Here is a 24,000-nt window from a genome sequence, read left to right as displayed (position 1 = left end):
TGGTTACCCTTTTATGAGGGGCTGCTGAGAGCATCTGCGTGTTTCTCATCAGGGGCAGTTATGCTCAACCTGCTGGCTAGCTCCTGAGGCACACTTCACACTCCAGACAGGCAGCTTATTCCGAGTGGACAATGCTGTTCGCTGGCTGGGGCAAGAATTTCGCTTCCTGTGTCATCTTGTCAGGTTATTCCAATCTGGCTCTGTTCTACGAAGACTGAAGTTGAAAAAGCAAGACAAACAGCATTTGTATCACACTGCGCCAAGGCTAAGCTTGGCTCCAGTCCTGCCAAACATACCACAGAGCAATCTCCATCGACTCTGTTTACATCACGATGAAGATGATCAGGTCTCTTGTGACAGTGAGTGGCCCTGGATACCGTTAGCAATTCTCTCCCATTTACGTTCAAGAGCTGCAGGGATACACAGGGGTAGACAAGCACCTCTGAATTAAAAATGACTGCCAATAAGGGTGGCAGGCAGGCATCAGCAGAGACAGCTGCCACTAACAGCTCTGGTACAAAGCCTAGGTGCTTTCAGGGTAGGAGACACAAACAGCTCTTAGCATTGATCCAGGGGAACTATGATTTCAGGGGCAGCAAACAGAAAAAAAAAACAACAACAGTAAAACCCCCTCAAAAATAAAAATGCTGTAACAAGCTCTTTTGTATAACAAAATGTTTCTGGGGTGAAGTCCTCCTGCACTAAACTGCAGTGACCACACGGGTCACCAGAGTCTGCCTCTCACAACTCTCAAATCCCCCTGTTAATAAGTCAGATAAGAGCATCTGATATTCTAATAGTCCAATAAACTAACAAACTAATTGAGTCTAATAACAGTCTAATAAATGACCAAAGCAAGCTTATGTGGTTCATGAGCTGTTACACGGACACGAGTGAATTCTCTGCTCTCTTTTCTCTTGTTAGTGGTGTATTACACGGAGATGCACAGCTGACGGTTACGCCCCTGAGGCAGGGATGACACTGGCAGGCTCCGCAGCGCTTATTAAAAAGACGGCACTTCCTGTTCTGCCGGTAGTTACCTGGAGCGGTGGAGCATATGGCGATTCTAGCGCATTAATCCCCTTCACTGGGAGGCTTCCACGCCACGCACACCATCACCACCCACCGAGTCCCCCAGCACGTCAAAGTCGAGAGCAGAACCCGGGTAGGGATACGGGCCCAGGCATCCTGTCACCACTGTCTTCCGCGTTCGCTGCCGCCCACGCGCCTGGTTTCCGCACGCATGAGTGGAGCTGGATCCACCATGGCATATGCTGTGCCGCAGGCGGTGCCAAGACCAGCCCACTCTCCACTTTCCTCTCCTCCATCAGCCAATCGAGTGTAGGGGTGCTACATCAAATATCACGAGCGGGAGGGCGACGGACCTCGAGCACGGCTGTCTGTTGGTTCGACCCGGAGCTCAGCGCTAGAATCAGGGAGCCACATGCTCTGCGGTTAACCTGAGGCCAATCGGAGGCAGCACGAAGGGCCCTGGAGAGCCAGGCATGTAGGTGGCTTGTGAACCTCCAGGTGTTGATCTTTTCTTGGTTCTTCATTCCTGGTTCCTGGAACTTTCTGCAACTATTATTTTATTAATCAGATATGCACTTTGCAAGCTGAGGTTTGTTTGTTATAGTTGCAGGAAGTTCTATGATCAATGCACTCCAGTAGTCGTGGAAAAGAAAGAAAAAAAAAACAAAACACAAACAAAATCAATTTCTTAGAATCTTGCAGACAGAGACGGTCTAACTTGGGCTATATTGTTTAAATGATGGACTGTATTTAGTTTTAGTCATATTAATGTGTGATTTAAAAGTTAAATCACAGAGCGCAGTGTTAAATGCTGTTGCTATGAAGACATTTCTGACCGTTGTGGATTTAAATTGAAAAAAACTAACATTCTAAAATTCAATGACAGTCCTGCACATGTCAAAACAAAGACAAGCTTTTTTTTTTTAAAAAAGAGAGAGAGAATGAAGCCTCATATCATATCCTGATGTTCAGTGTTTACCGTTAATGTAGGCTGTTATCTTAGTACTGCAGGCTAGCCTGCTGGGGCCAAGTTATTATCATAGCTAGCTATGTCATTATTTAATAAATGCTCTGAAACGCTAGTATTTGTTTTCTAAAAGATGTTATTCATGGGGAAATACCTTCAGCCAGTTAGCACCCCAGGTTAACTGACTAATGATGATGAGGAACTGTCTCATTAATGGCCCAAACAGACCAGCAACTGGCCAGTCAAGTTGCCCGAGACACGTTTGTCAGGCACCCTGCTCTACAGAACAGAGAATTCGCCCAGAGACGGACTGAAGTCCAGTCTCCCACGGGGAAGGCAGAACTGTTACCCACTACACTATACCAACCACTCTTAGGTTAAGCCATCACTTATGATAAGGGTGCTGGATTTAAGATAGAAGCCTGATTAGAAATTACAGCTCAAATCCACTGACCGCTCAAATTAATCCTCTAATATAAAAGTAATAAGATGAAGGGCTTTGCTCCAGAAAGAGGGCTTCAGGGAAGACAGCAGCAAAATGGGGATGCTACGGAGAACAACGAGTCGTCTCAGACAGGATCTTGCTTTGCAGTTGAAGAAAAAAAATCTGCAAAAAATATAAAAACAGACACTATTTGATTACTTGAATAAAGGGCTTTAAATTTACTGTGGAGAGGCAGCTTCTGTGAGGTGTGAAAAAAAACAACTTTTCTTTCTCTGAAACCAACCTAGATTCACACATTGTGCAAATCATGTTTCAAAAATAGGAATTTGCTTCCCTGGAGGAATCACTGTTAGCCATTACTGAAAGTCTAAGGCAGGATGAAATATTTTATAAATGCTATCATTGCAGCAGAAGGTAATTTGTGAACCAGCATATATGCAGGGTCATATAAACACCTACCATACTGAATTACATAAAAAGTATAGATAGAACAGAATAAAGCAGAAAATGTTTAATTAGGAGTGTGAGTAAGTATCCAATTAACTGAGCCTGTGAATATCTTACAGTGAGTATCTTCATTTCTTCCAAAATTCGAATTCACTACTAATATGTTCCCTTCAGAAAAACTGCTTGGCAAAGCATTCTAGAAACTCCTCCTGCCAGAATATCAAGGGCAGAATATCTGTTGCTGTTACCAAAAAGATAGTGGACTTCAGAGCAACGCTTCAAAACTCTCCACAAGCCCAAATAGGACCATATGGAATGTTCGCACAGAGGGACAGCGGATGTTAACTATATCCACTACTACACTGTTGTCTGCTTCATACACTAATGCTGCAGAACACACACATGTAGGTAGGAAACCAGACCAATACATGCCAACAGCACACAAGATTCAAATTAGCGAAGTATTTATGTATTTAAAAGCATAGAGCTCATTTTGCTACCAAGCGAAAACTCTGTCGCCATCATCTTCCCTCTGCTCCGAGCTGAATTTTCTCTCAATGGTTAATAAAGCTAACTCAGTCTATAGACGTTAAACATCCTATACATCTAGAACCATGTAATAAAACAGAGGGCAAAATCTTCCATAACTACTCACAGACTGAGGCAGCAAATTACATATTACTTTCTTATACAACTATCAGTCAGCATGACTCTCCACACACAAAAAACCCATCGCTGTAGTATTACACCCTGATTTATTCAGAGAGCGGCTTGGCAGTTCGTGCGCAGCTTGACAGAGCCAACAGCTCAGAGAGTGAAGAGCTATTGGTCGCACTTCCTCTGCCCAGCCCTGGAGGAAAGGAACACCTCCACACACCCCGGCACCGCGACGGCAGAAGGTGGTGGCGGAAGGAGTTGTAAGGAGGAACAAGTCACGGGAGAAGAGGGCATGAAGAGAAGGATGGAAGAGAAGAAAGGACCGGCAGGGAGAAACGGCCCAAGCCGAGAAGCACATACCAGAACATCTCGGCCGCTTCCCGCTGGAAGTGGCTACGGAGAGCAAATCGCCCTCCTACGGGCGCCGGCCTGCAGAGCACGGGAGTGAAATATTGATATGTTTCCTCCTGGTGATGAGGCCTCGCTCAGCAGGAGACTTGAGGGCTGATTGCTCAGTGCTTAGCAGCCACCCAAACCAGCTTCCTAAAGACAGGAAATACCACAGCGCGCCGTCACAGATGACATCACCGCACCGCTGATTTACAGCTCCTCCACTGTATCTTGGACGACGGGACTCCGGGGAAGCGTGAACGGCTAAGAGCAGGGGAGACCCTCCTTGACTGGCGTGCTGCTCCGCCACGTTCCTCAAGCCGGGGTGAGCTCAGGCCGGACCAGCCGAGACGAATCAGATCCCAGATTTGCCTCCCACCGCGGAGGCACGGAAACCGCAGCCAAGGCGACGCACATGGTGCAGCTGGAAGATATAACCAGTGTCCCTGAGCTCAGTGCACGAGGGGGTCAGGATGAGGCCGGCATGGGGGCACGGAACAAACCTAGACATATTTTATCCCTACAGAGGTCACAAACGTTCACGTTTGAGTTTGAGACCATAATCCGCTTAACGTGGTCATTCAAAAGAGGGACGTTTGTTTTGAAGAGGAATACTCCAGAGACCAAACACGCCAACTGACAGGCAGACAGACAGCTAGTCTGAGGTGGCTGCTACAAAGTTCTATGATTTGCGTCCGCGCCTCCAAGCGTGCCTTAACTACCCACCCCTAAAAAACCCCTGTTCCTTCTTCCCATCCATCACACCAGAGATCCTCTGACACACTGGACAACTGTTTCCACCTCACTCTTCCTCTCTCCCCCTCATTCTGTCAGAGTGGAAATATAAATTTGGTGAGGTGAACTAAAACTCCATTCCAAATCTCCACCTTTCCAGCTGCCTGGCTCCTCTTCCTCTGACATACAATTGCTTTCATTATGCAAATGGCATAGATGCAGGGTTCTCCGGAGTCTAACGCAAGTGTCTGCATACAAAGCAGGCTCCATTTGTTCTCTTTCAATTAGGGAATCCAAGGTATATCATTAAATGGAAAAACAGCAGGGAAAATACACCCCACCCAAACTCCCCACTGCCTCCAACCATCACATAACACCCCCTCCCTCCACCCCGCCCCCGACAAAGATGCCAAACTGCACGTTCCCAGCATCCTCGCTCTGTCTCCCATCTCCCTCGCCTTCTTGCATGCAGAGAGTCATCCAGAAATGTAAAGCCCATTAAAAATTGAGTGCAGACAGCCCATCAGCAGGCAGGGTGCCCGGCGCCGGGCTCTCAGTCAGAAAACGACTGGGCTGTTCTCAGGCACACACAGGCACGTCCGCACCCCGGTGCACGTGCGGACCAGGGCTGGTCGCCAGGGGCCGGCGTCCCCACGGACGTTCCCGCCGGCTGCTGGAAGGGTGCGTGGCGGCGGGCGAGCTGGCTCTCTGCCCCCGCCCGGCCGACAAAGCTCCTTGTCGTAATGCGCGCCTGTCAAACAAGCCATTAAATGGAAGTGGGAGGGACAAACGACACAAACGAGACTGGGATGAGCGGGCGGGCACGCGGGTGGGGCGCCCCGGGAGCGGATACCTACACGCGCCTCCTGCTCCCGGCCCTCGTCGGGCCTCCCGCACCTCCTGATCTCTGTCACCTCTCTCCCAGCATGTGGAGACGTAATCATCGCACCTCGTCTGTTCCAGTTAGCATGCAAGCGAGCGTGCAGCGGGGGCTGGGAGTATGCAGGTCTGAGCGGTTTAAGGAGGAAGATTTATAGTTTCCGGCTCCCTCCTTGCTGGCGCACTCCATCATCCCCGCGCTGGGACAGGCGGCGGCCCTCATCCCTGCAGCTGGGGTCGGGCCAAGCAGCCTCGGCTCACCGCAGTTCAGCTCGCACGGAGGGGGCTGCATGTTGGACGGGGGGCGTGGCCTTCTAACCCTCAGCCTGGAACGGGGTTCCCTCTCAGGAGGAAAAAGCGGAGAAAAACCCAGCTGTGCCCTGCTCTACGCATGACGTCATGGAGTCCCCGGTGGGACGCACACGCGGAATCTTTTATTAGTATTCCTGCTGGAATCACAGTACCAGTCAGCTGGGTCAACAGCAGTCAGCTGGGTCAACAGCACAGGGAATGAAACCTGAGGTGCATACACACAGAGTTTATCAAAGCACGCAAACACGGCAGGTACATAAACATGGCAAAGCGGACACCATAGAAACCACCAGGCTCCGGGAAATGTGACAAGGATCCGAAAACGCGTGATGAGTACAGCAAGTCGCCCCGAAGAGTATGCAGATGCTAACGAAAATAACAGTGCATGATGATGATGGGTGGAGATTACAAACAGGTGAGTGTAATTTAGACCGACTCGCCCAAGTTGGAGCCGAATAAACAGCAGGGAGCCTTTGTGACAAAATGAAAATAACTTGTGAAAGACTGCTGATAACTGTGCGATTCACATTTACATTGTGTCATTCTACCTCTGTCTCTGAATTAGTACTGAGCTATGGAAGGCAACACAGTGAAGCATAACGTTAAGCAAGGTACTAAAAATCAGATTAATAAACGCCCTGATTACACAACCAAATCATATCTATTAAAAATAATCTCAGTGCCCCAGTAGATTCATTATTCATTACATAATTCAAACAGGGCAGGAGAATTGAGCTAAAATGGCAGTCAATATCTCAGAAATCAAAGATGAAGAATATATAAAACTTAATTATCTTTATTATTAAGCTGAAAATTGGAAAGTACTACACTCAACAAACAGACTCTCGCAGTTTCCAATAAGCCTGGAGAGGTTTTCCAGTCAAGCATATTTGCATAGAGCATGCTGACTGACCCTTAGACCTTGAGACTGTATGTCAAACCAGCGCTGCAATTACACGGCGGATGGAACAAACCCTCCACCTACCACGTCCTCCCTCGCTCGTACACCTCGCCGGGCTTCAGACGCAGCATTCAACACTCCGTCACCTCGCAGAACGAGTAACTGCCACGCATCATAATTACAGTAATTAAATTCTAAACAACATCGCTGCCACCCCCTCATCTCGCCGCTCTCCGTCTCCGTTTCCCTCGGTGCCGACGAGCAGCGCGCTCCGATACCGCCGTCAGCCGACGGTCAGCGGCGGGAGGCGAGAGCGACAAATGACAGATTCTAAAGGCAGCGTGGGGCGGCAAGAAAAGGCCCCGACGCCGGTGACAAACGCCTGCCTGGGAGCAAAGGAACCGACGACAGAGGAATTCTCTTTCGGAATGCCCTACGCTGACCAAAGCGATTCACTTAAGGCTCGCAGCACGTCAAAAGTACATCAACACAAACGTCGATCGAGATTCTTCTCGCCCCGCGGCCTCTGTGACGGATCCCCACCTGCACTGCTCGTGTGCTTTTCTACCCATTTACAAAAAAAAAAAAAAACCACAAAAAACTTCTCAGCCTCTTCTGTAGTTTTGTTGTTTGTTTTTTTGTTTGTTTGTTTGTTAGAGGCAGCCTGCATGCCAGGATGTCAAAACAAGCTCTCTGCTTCTCCTTCTGCCCTTCCCACACTGCGCTGGATCCTGCTCGATGCTTACGCAAGTATATGCTGACGCTGCAGAACTGCACTGAGAAGTCCACAGGCCTGTTGGTGTGTGTTTGTGCTCGGACAGAACTTGCCGCATGCGGGGGGTTGGCACCAAAAATTCACGACGCCATCCTCAGAACATCAAGCCACCCCCCGCCGCCCCCCCCGAGCCGGGAACGGGAGGCTGGCGAGACCCTTTCTTCACGCTTACAACACACCTTTGATATCTTATTACGCACCATCCTAAAGCAACCCCCCACCCCCAAGAAAACAAGATGAACGAGATTTTTAAGGCTCTTTTGTGGAAAACCCATGACATGAAAAGATTTAATTAAGATAAGGGAGCTGCTCCAATAATTAATTCCACCACTCCACAGCTGCATCCAGCAAGCCACCATGGCAGAATAAATTATGGCAGCTCCACTTTTTTATTTGTTATTTTTATCATCTTCAGAGGAGGCGTCGCGAGCTTTTCAAAGCAGGGAAAGTTTGGCGGGTCCTCGCAAACAGTCCTGTGGCGAAGACAATAAAGGAGCGACTCCAGCTTGTGCCAATGCCTCAGTCCTATAGATCAAATCGCTTCGATTCAAAAATCTTCTATGGGTGCAGGTACAGCGCGACCCCTCAGGACACGCTCCCCGTGACAAATACCAACCGAGACGCAGAATTCTTCTGGAGTGCACTCATTACCACGAGAACAGATGCGTGGAGGACGGTGGGGTGCTGACCGAGGGCTCCAGTTACAACTCCATGTCTCTCTTTTCTCCATTTACTTCACAGTAAGGCTCCAATTTAAAAGCAGTTGTGATGATGCTGGGTGACCTAGTGCCACGGGCGCTGTAATGGCTCCATCATCCAGATTTCTCCAACTTCTACGCAAGCCCTGATATGGGGCCAATGGAAATTGACTTGAAAGTAAATGAGATAGAAACGGTATCCGAGTTCCAGCTGAAGTAATGCGAAACCCATAAACATTGATGCGACTGTGCTGTGCTAATGACTGTCCTGTGTAACTTATGCAGCAAGGCTGAGGCAGAGAGGAAATATCCCCATTTGGAAAATTTACACTTGAAATGCATGGCAAAGGAACACAATAAGATAAGAAACAACACCCAGGTGGACGGTCTTTGGCATTCAGCCAAAGTCGGTCCAGTGCCAACCTGACAGGTGGCTGGATCAGTGTGTACAGAGAAGCCAACTTTATAATGGCCTTGTATTATGGAGGGAAAAAAACCACTAACAGAGACCAAGTGATCGTTCTCTGTGGCTCCGTCAAATAGTCTGCAAATAAGGCACGGGCCAGTGCAGTGGGTGCAGCCGAAATCGGCAACGCCCGATCCCAGAAAGGATGCCAGGCTTGCTTTTGGTGTGTTCAGAGCCAGCCTCACTTTAGCGTGGCACGCTAATTACAAATGAACATTTGTTTTATCTTTAAGGGATTTCTTTTTTTAAGCCTGCTCTCTGACGCAAAACAAAGCTAATTAAGGGGGCGAAACACTGCCAAGGTGTCTCGCTGGTGACCTTATCGAGGACGCGTTTTCTTCGCATTCACACACTCCGGTGGCTTTAGCTGCGGCCGTAGCCGGCAGTGCCGCGGGTGGAGCAGTCTCGCTCGTCCAGTCTCGCGTCGCTGCTAATTGGAGCCCGCTTTGTGACTTCGCAAGGTTTTAGCTGGTGATCAAGCGCCTTTTATTGGTCGAGACTCGGCTGTTAATTGCAGTCGCACGCGCCGCAAACACCCTGCGTTATCCTGAACGGGAAACGGCGGTGACAGGCCTCCTGGAAAAGCGCCCAGAGCTCTCATTATCGGGATTTCTCCTGCGCCGCGCCGCGCCATGCCGGTTCGAACGACACGTGCCTTAATATCAGTGCCCTGATTGGGTGCAATTAATATCCGCGGGTGAGACTGTCGGAGAATGTCACTGTGTCCTTGGAGCGGAGGACGTGCTCGCGGAAGTGTGGGCCTCCTCTCTTCTCTCGCAGCTCTGGCCTTCGCAAGAGACCGGTGCAGCTTGATTTCAAATTAAAATGACATGGCACGACAGTGCAATGGGGCTGAGGATACCTTTAATCAGCTAAATGTCCTCACTGAGTGCATAAGAGCTTTTGGAAGGCTATGGCCCCAGGGTGGAGAGAGGTACAGAGGGAGAAAGAGAGAGAATATTGTGACATACCACACAAAGAACATGAGCCTCTGTTGAAAAACTCACAGGACTATTAGCAGCGTAATTGAGAGCTGGCTGCAGCTTTTAAATGCTTGACTGGAGCAGAAAAACACTGCTCACACTAAATAAATATCTATACATCGAAAAGGGGGGTGGGGGGATGGAATCAATAGCCCACAGCACATAAAGGGTTAAAATAAGGGCGGAAATAAGCCAGGCTGTCTCAGGCGGCGACTGCCACACTCCGAGTTTACTGCCATCACCCCAAAGGAGCAAAACCAATCACTCGTCATTTGCTGTACACCTCGGCGCTCACTAATCTCTTCTGGCATATTAGGGCGCATTTTAAAAAGTAGCTTCACTCGCTTCGAGTGCCAGTCACGCTGCGTAAATCTGCTGCCCGGGTCCCGTTCCAAGGGAGGGGTTGGTGGCTGGACGGCGCAGCATTTCGCTCTCCCAGACGGGGAGGAGCATCACATGGCGCCATCCCGTCGCCTGACCTCGGCCTGGGTCGTCGAGGGCCATGCGCTTCGTGTTTGTTTAGCAATGTGACCTTGCCGTTCACAGGGCCTCATGGTGGCAGCCGTATTGAAACCACCCTGCCAGCGGATTCAAACCCAATCCTCCTGTCGTCTGCCACTGTGCATAAATATTCATAAACAGAAACCAGCTGTTTCTCCTGTCTAGGGCGCTTGCTGAGAGCTGCCGTTTGACAGTAAAGCGTTGCAGTTTAATTAATGACTTTCTGTGCAAGGCGGCAGCAGGAAATGGAACCTCCACCATGAACATGGAGATTCACGTGAGAAAATAGGTAAAAGCGACAGGGTGACGTGAGCGTTGTGAGGGAAGGACCCAGGTCACCGCCTGTGTACAGCGGTGATCAACGGATCAACGGATCCCACATCAAATTAAAGATCGCTGCGATTGTTTTAAAAAAATGTTTTTAATTCATTTCTATGTGCCCGGCTCTGGCCGGACACGCTGGTCTCCAGCGCCTGATAATTGTGGGGCTTTCGGTGAGCGAGGATGCCGTCATCAAGGGTCTGAGGCCGGGGCCGTTATCTGTCTGGGTTCAAATGATCAACCTGAACAGGACAAGGCATTCTCAGGACTTACCGTCAGGTGGCGGGGTGTACGTGGGTTGAGGTTTGTCTGGGAAAAAAACAGAGAGAGAAAGATAAGCACATTGGTTAAGTGAAGATCTCCACACATCCCAAAGGCATGGTGTAGTCATCTTGAATGCTGGGGGCAGACACACACACACACACACAGTACAGCTCTCTTGAGAAGATAAGAAAAGAGAAAATACCAAGCCTGACTCAGAGCACGGGCGCGTTGTTGATGAGACATCATTTCTCTCTACGTGGACCTTCAGAAGGCTGCATGAGCACTAGTGTGTTGTGCATCAAGAATGAGACCAGCACCAAAGCATTCCCACGGGCGTGCTCGAGCATTCTGATTCATGTCTACACGGCCACATAATACATACGGCGGAGTGGGCTAAGGGAAGATTACACAGGCCAAATTAGCCTCTCCATGATAGCGTTCGGCAAAAGAAGTGGGGGAGGGGATTTCAGCACGGGCTCACTAAGGTAAACTTTGGCCTCACACGAACACGCTTTAATTTAATACAACGGAGGCCCTGTACATCACACAGATCCTCCCCAAACTCACTGGGTTTACACAGTGTTAGTTTCACTACAGCGAAATCGATAAGGAAGTTTAGAAACTGTAGAAGCATTGTGCTCTGCGGGGATAGCTTCCCAACATGGCAGCGCATGAATCTCCCTCTAATGCAAGCGCGGCTCCCTCGCCCTCCTCCTTATGTAGCTACAGGGACCAAGTGACACCCGAAAAAAAACACCCCCTCGATTACCCAGTCGGTCTCTGTCATACACACATGCACGTACACGCACGTATATAACTAGCTTCTCACAGGGCTGGAAAAGAGGTTTTGCTCTCCTCAGAAGTGGACTGCCAGAATAGTGTAATTTTAGGTTCACTTCAAGTTGCTTGTCAACAGCAGAGCATGAGGAGTGCACAGGGAGGGGGGGAGAGAGGGAGAGAGAGGGAGAGAGAGAGAGGAGGGATAGAGGCGTAGGGGGCAGTGTCTGCTGAACTGGTTTCACAGTCAGTCGTGACAGTTACAGATTTTCATGTGCAGGTTTATGAAACAACAGGAGGAAAACAGCCATAGGAGCACCAGCTCTCCCACAGTGACGCTACTACACACACACACACACACATTTTATATATATATATATATATATATATACACACACACACACACACACAAACACGCACGGACATTCAGAGGTGACCACTGGCAACACAGCACGGACAGTCTACATATTCCCGCAGGTCTGACAGGCATGTACGTTTTATATGTAAATCTAAAGACAAGATAAGAGTCTTTCCCCCTTACCAGCTAGTGGACATAACTCTTCTCCAGCCACTGACACCATCGCCAAATACAGTTTTCGTCACAGTATATTACACATTATTTATATATACACTTGAAGTGTGTGTGTTTTCTCAGGGAGAGCAGCACTGTGTTTGCACTGGGGTGCATTTGACTGTTCAGCTAAGCATTTCCAGGCTCGTGTGGTCTCCTTTCCCTCTGCAAGCTAAATGAAAATGGAAATGACTAACCTTAGGTCTGTGTCCTTCTCTAGCGCGCTTTCAAACGCTTCCCGCTCGCCCCTCACTACGTTAATGGCCCTCCTCTCGCTTCATCATGTTCATTTTTTCTTTTCCTTTTTTTTTTTAAACTTTACTTTCAGAAGAGGGAATGGAATGTTCTAACCGAGTTTGTATTAAAATCTAATGGAATCTGTCTGGACAAAAAAAAATAAAAAAAAATCGATTCAGCAACATGACCGGTTTCCCAAACGAACTCCGCATTTGGGCACCTTCACTGTGGGGAGGACGGGGCGCGCTTTCCCAGACGGCAAGGAGGGCCCTCCGAGGTCTTTTAATCAAGATCTAATGTAGCGCCGTGCGGCTCTCTCGGCGGGGAGGGAAAGGGCCTGCGTAGAGGGCTGCCATTCTCACCAGCTTACTGCTCCTTCCACCATTCCTGCTTGTCCGAGCACATAGCGAGTCTCTTTCTGTCGGTCTCTCTCCCTCTCTCCCTCTGAGAAGCAGCACGACAGAAAGCAGGTACATACGGCAGGCTGCGAGCAACAAACAGAGATTTCTGAGTGTTTCGGCAGTCTATCAAAGCACTCCAGTTAGCGGCGTGAGCGATACGAACGTATGTGACAAAACGCAATCAAGAGTCTGCCGAAACACCTGAGCGAACGCGGAATTTAAAAATAACCACAAGCTCCGTAATTGTTAACGGCATTCACACCAGTGAATCACCTTGGTGGAGCCACCCTGCTAGACGCGCGTGGAACCCGGCAGGGAGGCGCAGGGAGGCGGAGGGAGAGGGGTGTAGCCTCAGGCGGCTATGCTAATGCCAGGGCTTCAGCCTCCAAAAGCATTTAATCTGCCCACCTTATCCTGCTGTGTAGAGTAAATGCCACAGCTTCCGGAAAGACGGGAAGGCACTGCGCTGCTTGTTTGGGCGAAAAGGACGGATGCACTTTGGAAGATGAGGCCGGTTTATCTGCGTCAGCCTCAATCGCCCGGCACGTCAGCCACGAGATTGAATTTTAGCCATTAGGGATTACTCCTTGACTGCCATCAATCTTTATTGAACCACCAATCCATCACGGTACTGTTCCCTCTGAACATCACCGCACACAAGAGGTGTACTTCAATTACCACAAAACAAACACACACAGATACACACACACACACACACACAAAATGTACACATGCACACAAACCACACTAAGTGACATTTAATTTGACCTATGACCTCGCTATCATGTTTGCCACTCATACAAATACACAGAATCACACACAGACACATGAGCACGTACACACACGCAAACACTCAGCAACGCATGGAGCGACGTACAGTTGTTGAGGAAGAGGAGCACAGCGAAGCCCAGCGTGGAGGTGGCCAGCAGGATGAGGCAGATGTTGCACGGAATCATGAAGTAGCGCACCACCAGCGAGACCTTGTGCTGGTACATGCGCTCCCGCTCGGGCGCCGGCCCGGCATAGTGACAATTGCTCATGCTCCGTCCGATCACTGGCCCTTGGAGAGCGGGCAGGCGGAGCCGAGGGTGCGATCAGGAGCTGGAGCGGCGTCCGGCCAGCACGGCGTCGGTGGGAGAAATCTGGGAGCGCTTGCTTTCGGAAAGACACGCCGGCGAGCGTGAAGCCGTCTCCCGGCAACGCATGTTGGTCCCGAATACCACCCAGAAGCAGGGGGTCTGGGTGTGTGTTTGTGCGGACGTGTGAGCGGATACGCGCGAGTGTGCGTTTGGGAACGTGAGCGGAGTTGAGCGGCGCGTCTGGTCCCTGGCACTGTCCTGCACAGGGCAGGTCGGCGCAAACCCTTCCACTGCACTTTGGGCTTTAGATCCACAGACGCAGATCCCCGACTCGGTAAATCAGTAACCAAACAGCTTCTTCTGCTTCTGCTGGACTTTTCTTCTTCCCTTCCAGCAGGGCAAACAGAGGGGGTCGCAGTATTCCTTCTTCACCCTTCTCCCCCTCTCTCGTTCGTCTGTGCCACCCTCCTGCGATGGTGGGCCGGGCATGGGTCAGGACCGGCTGCCGCTGTTGTCCCTGGAGCCCGGCATCACGCTAGCCCTGTGCACACCGAAGCGCTCAATAGCTCAGGGCAGCCGGAGTCGAATGCACACACTCACAGACTTCGGCACATACTCGCTCATACACACACACACACACGCACGCACGCACGCACACCACCCCCTCAACCACGATGTGCGAGCACAGCTGGTCCGGCTCCAAGCAGCTGACACGGAACGTAAAAGCACAATTAAGTGAAGGGGGGGGACTGGCGAGATCAGCCTGTCAGCATTACCGTCCTCCTCCAAAAAAGCCAGCAAGCTCCACTTCTACAGAGACAGCGTTAAGTTCTCTCCGAAAAATCGCCTTTCAGGTTTTTCAATTCCTCTGTTTTTAGCAGAAGCTCCTTGGTGCTCTCTTGCTCTCTCCCCGTTATGATCCTCCGCTCCAACGCCGTCCCGGTGCTGTGGGATTTGCCCCAGCTGATCCTCAGAGGACGCGTTCGCCAGCAGCCAAAACCACCGCTCCGACAGGCACCTTTTCGTATAGGAAGCCCCCTCCCCCGGCACCGGGTGCTTGGAGCGTGCGCGCGCGTGTGTTTGTGTGCATGTGCGCGCGTGCCAGCGTGCGCTCCCTTCAGCTAGCCAGAGCTCCGCCGAGGACAGATCCGCGGGCGGCGGGACGGGCTGGTCGGAGGAGCGGGGCAGCTTTCCCGAGGGGTCCTGGCAGAAACGCTCGCTACCCTCACACAGCCTTGACTGGAGCAGGAGAGAGCGAGAGGGGAAGCAGACGAGGGGCTGTCTCTAACAAAGACAGAGGGGCGGGGGAGGGAGCCAGGAGGAGAGGGAGGGAAAAGGGAGCAAGAACGAAAGCTTTCGGGAACGCTTGGGAGTGTTTCGGTGGAGGGGACGGCGAGAGAGACAAAAGACAGATTGGGCCAAACAAATGTCAAAACCTTTCAGCCTTCAGCGATTTAAAGAGGAGACCGAGCACCAGCTAATGCGCTACACTCTGCGGTGTAACGGCAGGACAGAAAGTGTCCAGGCGTGTCATTTAGAACCCAGCTCCCAGACGCTTTTAATGAGCATTTAAAAAAATCTTTGACTTTTCTTTTCTACCCTTAACAATCTGAAAGTGGGACAGGAGTTGCAAGTGAAACTGAGTCATATTCAAAACATTTTAATATTCATGTTCACATGACACTTTGCCACATTATTGTTTATTTATCATACTGTGAAAAAAAGAGAGCAAAAAAAAAGAAATTAATATTTATTGGGACTGGCAGTTGGCAATGCGTGTTCCTAAGTCGAATATTATTTCTAGAGGTTTCGTCTGTGATCATATATTTTATGATGCAAGCTATATATCGAGGTCAAGAGCGAGAAATGGCGATGCCTCAATTTAGGCACTCCTGCCTCAGTACACACAGACACAGCTGCAAGTGTTCATGTGTACCAGTAAATATCTGTCAAATATTTATGCTTGCTATTTCTCCCCAGCTCTACCCCCCACTCCTCACACACACACACACACACACACACACACACACACAACCACACAGGCACACAGGCACACACACACAACCACACAGGCACACACACACACACACACACACACACACACACACAGACAGAGGCGCGCACACACACAGTTTCAAGGTCCTGTTCTGTTGCTTTTCAGAGGTCATTCATCTCCTAGGACGTGGCCTTTTCAATGACTCGAGGGGCCTTCAGGGACAGTGGCCGCGCTTCCGTTACGCCCACCCCAGAACGCGGGGTCAGCCAGGTCCCTTGCAACGGGACTTGGAATTTGCCCACCAGCTGTAGCCCCACCCCCACCTAGCACTGCCAGCGCCATTTATCTCTGTTCGTGCTGACGCCCCCGAACTAAAGAAAACAGCCAGCAGAGACAAATGAGTCCATTGTGACATTTTAAGGAATAAAAATGCAGAAATGGCTATTGAGCGCGGCCAGAAGGGTGCGCTGCACCGTGGCCTCTTCCCGAGCCTGGCTCTGCCGTGACACAAATCAGCCCCCTCATTTAACTTCAAAGCTGCCTGTAATGCATCTTTAATGCGCGTGCTATCTCAGAAGGTCAACGTCTCTCTCTCTCTCGCCAGGCTCTCAGCTGGCAGCAGTACGGAGTGGGGTGGGTAGCCCCCACACCCCCTCATCTAGCGCGACGGACAGCCCCGGGATCTCGCCTCTCCAGACACACACACACACACACACACACACCAGTCCGTGCACCACAGATCAAAAACGGGGGAGAGCGATGGACCTCTGGGATCAAAAGGAAGGAGGAAGTGGGCTCAAAAAAATCAGAGAGGCAAACACTTCACCCCCATCAACAGAGACACCAACATTAAAGCAACATTAGATTATACAGTCCAAAAGCACAGACGCCACGTCCCGTAACGGCCCCACCCTGGAACCTCCGTACGACCGGTAGCCCTTTGGCTGTCCACACGCCAGTGGCTTCCCCTCCTCCCAGGCTTACAGCCAGCAGCCAGCTTGATTGTCTTCTCCTCACATCAAATAAACGAGGTCACGTTGATTACGAGCAGATTTCCCTAAATACTCAACTCATTACGCCAGCCCCTGCATGGGCTGACAAACCTGACAGAGAGATGAGATTGGGGGGAGGGGGAGTAGCACGGTTTTCCTCAAGAATTAGCTAAGCGCTCCTCCACCCAGACGTGGGCGCAGCTGGACGCCCCAGCACTTCCGACGCTCCGTCACGAGGAGTGCGGGGGAGGTGCAGTTGCTGACAAGCGTGAGGACGAGAAACAGGGTTTTCCCCCACCCCCCACTCCCTCATCCATCCACCGCGCCACCGCGCCGACGTAACAGAAAGAGGGAGCCGGTGACCGAGGGGAGGAGCACAGCTGTCGCCTGCCGCCCCTGCGCAGGCTGGACAGGCCATGAAGCGTCCAGGTGCGAGACGCCACGCTGACAGAACCGGTCGGCGAGCATCCAGACATCTGTGGCGGATGCCGAACGGCTGTCCCTTTCTGAGATTTCGGCTGAGATTTCACGTGAACGCTCTTAACGTACTCGAACACCAGATTCGCACAGCTAAGATAGCCGACTTGTCTGATAAACGATGCTTAGAAAGCTGACGTGCAGAGCAGCACAGGTACCTACTGAAAAAACTCAAGTGACAAAGACGTCAACCAATAAAGATGGGTTTAGGAAATGTATTTGGCTTGATTCATTAGCTTTACGGCTGCATCACAAACACTTATGTCCACATTTATGTTCTGAAAACAAAATCCACTCCATGCTGCTTAAGACCAGTCCTGATCCAGTCCTACGGCAGGAGAACTTCACCAACGAGTCCCACTACTGTCTAGACCAGTGTTGTCTGGCTCCCTGGTCACAATATCTAATCAAAATTTGCTCTGTGTGTGAAGTTGGCAAACTTTCCAACACACCAAAGCTGATAAAAGCCATTTATCCTGATTAGGGAATGTTCCCTCGCCAGTCGTAACCCTGTTAGTGGATGTGTAGTCAGCACAGTGGCATTTAAGACACGCTGTGTATTGATTTGGGCCAAGGATTGTCACTGCCACTCAGCCTAAGTGCTTGGGGACAGACCAAAACGGCCATCTGCACCCTTCTGTGCGTATGAGAGGGCGTCCCTCCGGGAGCACACCTGCCTCCATGCAGAGGAGGGGAGGGGAGGAGAGAGTTACTCCCACAGCAGGCTCCTCACTCCTGGGTGGAGGGGTTCCTCATCTCTCCTGCCCGTTCCCCAGGACTCACCTGTTTGTGGTGGGCTTGGCTGGGCACGGTGACTGCCCTGCAGCTAAAGCTGGGGGGTTGAGGGTGTTTGTGTGTGTGTGGGGGGGGGCATTAGCATGCTGCTAATGACCGCAACGTTTAGCAGGCGCCGCATGCCCGATGCCCCGGCTCTGTTTGTTCAAGCTCTATTTCCCCCTGCTGCTCCTCTAATAGCCCTTGAGGACTGTCCGACTGGGCCTGGGGGGTGGGGGGATCTGGGGGTGGGACGTGTCCACGGGAGATGCAAGACAGCGGCATCTGTACGCCTGCCCAAACCCTGGAGCTCGACGGCGGGGCGCGATCATATATCCGGAGAGCCGGCCGAGTGTGGCTGTGTCTGACAGTGGGCTTCATCGTAGCTGGCACCCGTGACGGCCAAAGCCCAGATGATGGAGCTCCCAGGTAATGCAGGTGGCACGCCGGAGCTAAAGAAGTGGACGGAGGGGAACTGGGGAACAGCCAGAGGAAGTCAGCTGCTTGGCGCCGGGCTGCAGTCGCCTGAGGGAAGGGGGCAGGTGCCCCGATAGCATTTGAGGCTTCGAGCAGGAAAGGTTGCTTAGCAATTGGAAATAGAACGCCAGTCATCTCTTCTGAGTCTCCTAGCCATGTTACCTCACTCGAACCTTCACTCAGGGCGAGCGCACGATAAACCCCGCCCACAGGTCACTGGCCCCACTGTAGGCCCTCCATCTGGAGATGTAGGCCAGAGACAATGCCTGCTTTCATTTGTCCGTCCAGAATCGATAGAAACACACATTACATCACACAATTAACCCCAGCAGGACGCCAATGTCCCATCCTCGTAGAAATTAAACGGAGGCTGTGGGGTTAGAGGACCTGAGTTACACTCAGTCCAGTTGAAAGTCCTTTCACCTCTGGTTTATACAAGCGCACACACACACACACACACACACACATACAAACACATGCCCAAACACAAAAGAAGTTCGTTGTACAGCAGTATTGTTCAGGGATTATAAGGAGTGGTTTTTCAGCCCATCCAGAAATTTATTATTCTGCAGCTCGTGGTCCCATCACTGCACAGCCATACACACACACACACACACACACACACACACACACACACACACACACACAGCAATAGAAAATGTGAGAGCCCACATTCACGACTAAGCCTTTTCTCTTATCAGAGCTGACAGTGACAAGCTATTATATGCTGGGAACCTTTCATTTGCATTTACAGTAATGAACTCCCGCTCACCCACTCCCATCCTAACCCCTTCCTCCTGCCGTGCTCATACTCCCTCATGGCCGATCCTCTTGGATAGAGGGCAGAAGGCAATCTTAATTGGCACGCTTCCTCATCTTTCACTGGCATTTCTAGGAATAAAACAACTTCCAGCTATTTATATTTCAAATCAAGAGCCTCACGTCCTCGCGTCACACGCAGATGTCTTTTCATGTCTTCCACATCAGTCAGTCATTTTTCAAAGGCGCCTGTCAAGTCCGAGTGAAGTTTTGTGCGCTCGGAGAGGAAGGCTTGAGTACTGGGAGGGAGAATGGAAACAGGGAAGCTGGCAGAACAGTACAAGTCATTTGTTTCTCCAAAAATAAAAAAAGAGAGAAAAACAAGAAACAAACAAACAAACAGTCGACCCCGGGGAGTAATTTCCGGGGTGGTGGCCCGACCCAGGCCCAGACTAGCAGCGAGGGGTGACTGTCACAGGGTCACAGGTGCTCCAGAGAAGCAGGCAAACAGTCCTGTTCCGTCAGCGCAAATGAGCCGTTAGCGCCGAGAGCGGATCCGGAACAGCAGCCCGGAAAGACGAGCAGAGACTCCTCTCACCCTGAGAGGCTCTGCCCCCCCCGCCCCGAAAAACCCTCTCCAGTGCCTAAATACAGCCGGTACAGGAAACGGAGACGCAAAATGGAAGAGAGAGAGAGAGCTGAAAAAAGCAGTCTGTTCATGCAGCAAGGCTCCCGCAAGCGCGAAGAATGGTGAGAGGAGAGAGCATGGCGCTCGCAGGGCCGGGGATGGCGGTGCCGAAACGAGGCTGTGATGTTTGTTTCCTCACCTCGTCCCCTTACAGAAAGAGACCTTATCGACCTCGGCAGCGAAGACGCTGCACTCTGCCACCCGCTCGCGCGGGCTGGGTCTTAAACGTAGCGCCACGCAGACGCAATCGGGGTTCCCAACTCGGAACACCGATCGAACCCGAGGGCCTCTGCAGGCTCGGACGTGGAGCGATACGGCTGCGGGCCGGTCCACAGCCGTCGGGCAGCCAGTTATGCAGAGTCACCACGAGGACAAGAAGAGACAGGAACAAAACTGCCTAAGAAGGGTGTCTGGGTTACGGGGGGGTCTCCCTGTCGAAGTGCGAGGCGGTAGAGAATCAATCACACGGGAATGAGATCCACGATCACGCGAGCATTGAGTTGTCCGTCACGGCAAACAGCGAGGGCGGGGGGGGTTGGGGGAGGGACCAGGCGGCTGCCCGACGAAGGTGCCCTGCCGCAGAAGACGGGCGCACGGCTGCAGGGATGAAGCCTAGCAAAGTCACCACACGCCGCGGCGACGGGACCCCACCCGGAGACCTCGAAATTGCTTCTCTCACCATACGCGTGTGCTCCTTTCACAGCTCTGATCAAAAACCTGATCGGACGGGTCCAAGCATTACGGCAGCAGCTCCATCCGGACGGCTCGTGCCGTTCTGGCCTTTTCGTGGCCCTGTGAGCGCACGCCCAGGACATAGGAGGAGATAATGACTCTGTTTGAGGACACTGGGATGGAGCTGGCGCTTCGCTTCCGAGTTATAATGAGTAACCCTGGAGGTGTGGGCTGGCACAGTGACTCCTACACGCTCCCTCAATGCCCCTGCAGGAATCTTTTCTACTATACTCTCTTCCCTCTCTACCCATCTGCAACTCTGCAGCTCCACTCGTGACAACTTTTTCTTTTTTTTCCCAGGCACAGCTTGCGTTTCTCACATTCCCTCCCTATTCCTTATCCCCCACCTCGGTTTCCCAACACGCTTCTCTCCTGACACTCATCACCAGATCTGGACATCTGATCTGAGCCTGTTCCCCCTACTGCGACTCCCAGGGGACAGAGGCGGTCATGTGACTCCTCACCAGGCAACAGGCTAGCTCCATGCATGCTAGATGGCTGCGGTCATGTGATCCCATAAATCCGCCTTCTTGTTCACTGTACAGTGTATTATTTCCTTTCCTCTGCCATTGTTTGTGAGGCAAAGAGGCAGAAGAACATGAACTCACTTAAGGGACCAGGCCAGCACAATGGAGGAGAAAGGACTGCCATCCAGTTGATCTGGGCAATAAATCTGGTCATTACAGTTTTTGGGTTGTGATGAATTAGAAGGGGGTTGATTGGTTTTGCTTCTCATTTAGCTGTGTTCGCCCCTTTAACCTCAATCGGTGACACCAAGGCTCTGGACAAAGAGTTAAACCTGACTGTCGATCAGTCAATCAATCAGTTACTCAATCTATCCATCTATCTACCCATCTCCATTTTTTACATTTCCACCATGTAACCAGGATTTTTCATTTAAGTCAAAATTGAAGAAAGGCACATGGACAGAAAAACAGACAGAGAAAGAGAGAGAGAGAGGGAAAGAGAGAGGCACTACATTTAGACAGCTTGATGAAATCCTCACATCAGATTGGATTTTTCCTGATCGGATTCATGGGTTCAGACATGCCACTGAAATAAGATGCCATCATTTGCTGAAATGACTGTGTCAGTACATGATTGTAACTTGTTTTCTGTTCTCATTCTCCTTGGGAAGGATCGGATCATTATTGAATATGTGAAAGCAATCAAATTTGACTGTGGGCCAAATGAAGAGAGACGGGGATGGACAGCGATGGAGAGAGAGAGCGACAGAGAGAGAGAGAGAGAAAAGACTGAGAGCCTAGAAGAAGAACGAGATGAAGGAGGCCCGTTTGTCTCTACACTCACCAGAGTGTCTGGAGGTGAGAGGTGAAGGTGAACCCAGGACCCATGGAATAAATATCAGCGCCGTGCAGGAGAGACCGACCGACTGGAGACCAGCACGGAAAAGGACTGGTAGATACAAACACTGGGGTGCAAATGAGAGCAAACTGGGAGGGCAGGCAAGACGGGCAAAGAGGCGAGAGCAACACGGAGAAGGGGCAACAGCGGGGGTAACAGAGACCGGAGGGGAGGGGAGGTGAGGAAAAGCAATACGAGGTGTGTGTGCAGAGCAGGGACACAGGAGGAGACAGAGATGGAGGGAAAAGGGTGGAGGGGACCAGGGATGGGGAACAGCTGTGGCAGGATCTGCCTGAGGAAAAAATCTGCTATCAGCCTTGGCTGCACTGCCTGCTGGTAAACTGTGTGTGTGTGTGTGTGTGTGTGGGTGGGTGGGTGTGTGAGAGGGTGAGTACATGCATATGTATAAGTGTGTGTGTCTGTGTGTGTTTATGTTTGTATGTGAGGGTGAGTGTATGCTTATTTGTGTGTGTGTTTGAGCGTGTGTGCGAGTGTATGCATATATACGAGTGTATGTTTGTGTGTGTGTGTGTGTGTGTGTGTGTGTGTGAGTCTGTGCATATTTACGAGCAAGCATGTGTGCATGTGTGTGTGTGTGTGTGTGTGTGTGTGTGCGCGTTTATGTGTGAACATATGTACAAGTGTAATTGTGTGTGCTGTTCATGTGTCTAACTGTCCTGCCCACAGGGAACTGGCCAGTTCCAGCTGTGCGGGCTGAGCGCTGACCACAGCCTGCTGACAGTGGCCCCTGTCCAGGACACATCTGGAGCAGGTGGGAACCAGCCAAAAGCAATCATACACTAGGCAAGAAGACAGAGGGGGAACCAGGGAGTCATCATCCAGGCACACCCTCACCCGCTCCGGAGCCTCCGCCAGCGTGGGCGTGGAGCGGGGGCTGGTGAGGGATCAAGGACGCTCATCCCAAACGGAGCGCAGCTGTGCCGCTGCTCCGTCTCACCTCTCTCTCCCTCTCTCCGTCTGTCTGCCTCTGTGCGGACCTTGGAGCCTTCGCACCCCCCGGCGCCCGCTCGCCCAGAAAACGCTCATCTCCATCGCTTCCTGAATAAAACCGTCGCACCAGCCCTCCCCCGAGCCTTGCGTTTTTGCTTCCTTCGACCAAATGGCCTGCCATTATCGTGAGCTGTGCCGAGTTACATCACTGGACGCTGAAACATGGGAGGACAGACACAAGGAGCAGAGACACATACAGACAGAGAGGGAGAGAGGGAGGGTTGGAGCAGCGGATGAGAATACTGAAAGCAGCAAATGAACTCATCCTGGAGAGGGTGGCACAACAGAAGAGGTTACTGGTTTATAAAAGACTGAGAGTCTGGAATAATTCATTCGGAAATCAATTTTCATTACATTACAGACGGGTGATGGACTGGGGCAGAGATCTGAGATTTCACTCCGTAAGTCTTCGTCATCACCTTCTCGCTTTTTTCCTTACGAGTCCATCCATTCCGGTATTAACGACGCGTCAACATTTCCTCAAGAAGGCAACAGGGGGAGACGCGCTAACTGCTGGGCGTAAGAGACTGGCGTGGTCAGACAGGAAGCTACGTTCTGCCAGGCTGTAGGGACATGTGGGCACTACCATCTGAAACCACTTCATTTGAAAGAGCGATCGGGGGATTACGGTTAATAAGTGCAGAAACGAATGCGCCTCGCCTGCCTTCTGAAGACACAATAAAAGACGTCCTCCCATACGGCCGTAAAAACGGGCCTGTCGAGCTTTAGTGAAATGAATCGAAATAAAATCTATTATAAGGATTGGATACCAAAGGCTTTTAGCAGAAAGGGCCAGTGTATCCGGGCGGGTCTGGGTAAGGAGGCGTTCTGAGGAAGATTGGATGCCTCTAGCAGAAGGACATCAGCGGGAACATGTGCAAAAACAGGGCT

At 51.1% G+C, this 24,000-nt stretch overlaps 1 protein-coding gene across 12 annotated transcripts in view; it reads right to left on the bottom strand.

The window, feature by feature from the left end:
* agrn (agrin) overlaps positions 1-24,000 on the bottom strand; it is a 154,670-nt gene that overhangs the window by 74,928 nt on the left and 55,742 nt on the right. For 11 of the 12 annotated variants that reach the window (XM_081706892.1, XM_081706886.1, XM_081706889.1 and 8 more), the window contains one exon: positions 10,783-10,818. In XM_081706892.1, coding sequence (XP_081563018.1) covers positions 10,783-10,818 — 36 coding nt within the window. Of the gene's footprint in view, positions 1-10,782; positions 10,819-13,636; positions 15,070-24,000 lie in introns of those variants that run through there. The other variant, XM_081706893.1, reaches the window with a different exon arrangement.

This window comes from Electrophorus electricus, chromosome 24 (genome assembly GCF_041902795.1).
Source record: "Electrophorus electricus isolate QZ-2024a chromosome 24, ASM4190279v1, whole genome shotgun sequence".
Lineage (NCBI taxonomy): Eukaryota > Metazoa > Chordata > Actinopteri > Gymnotiformes > Gymnotidae > Electrophorus > Electrophorus electricus.
Note: the sequence above shows the minus strand (reverse complement) of the source record. Positions and strands in the feature narration are given on the sequence as shown.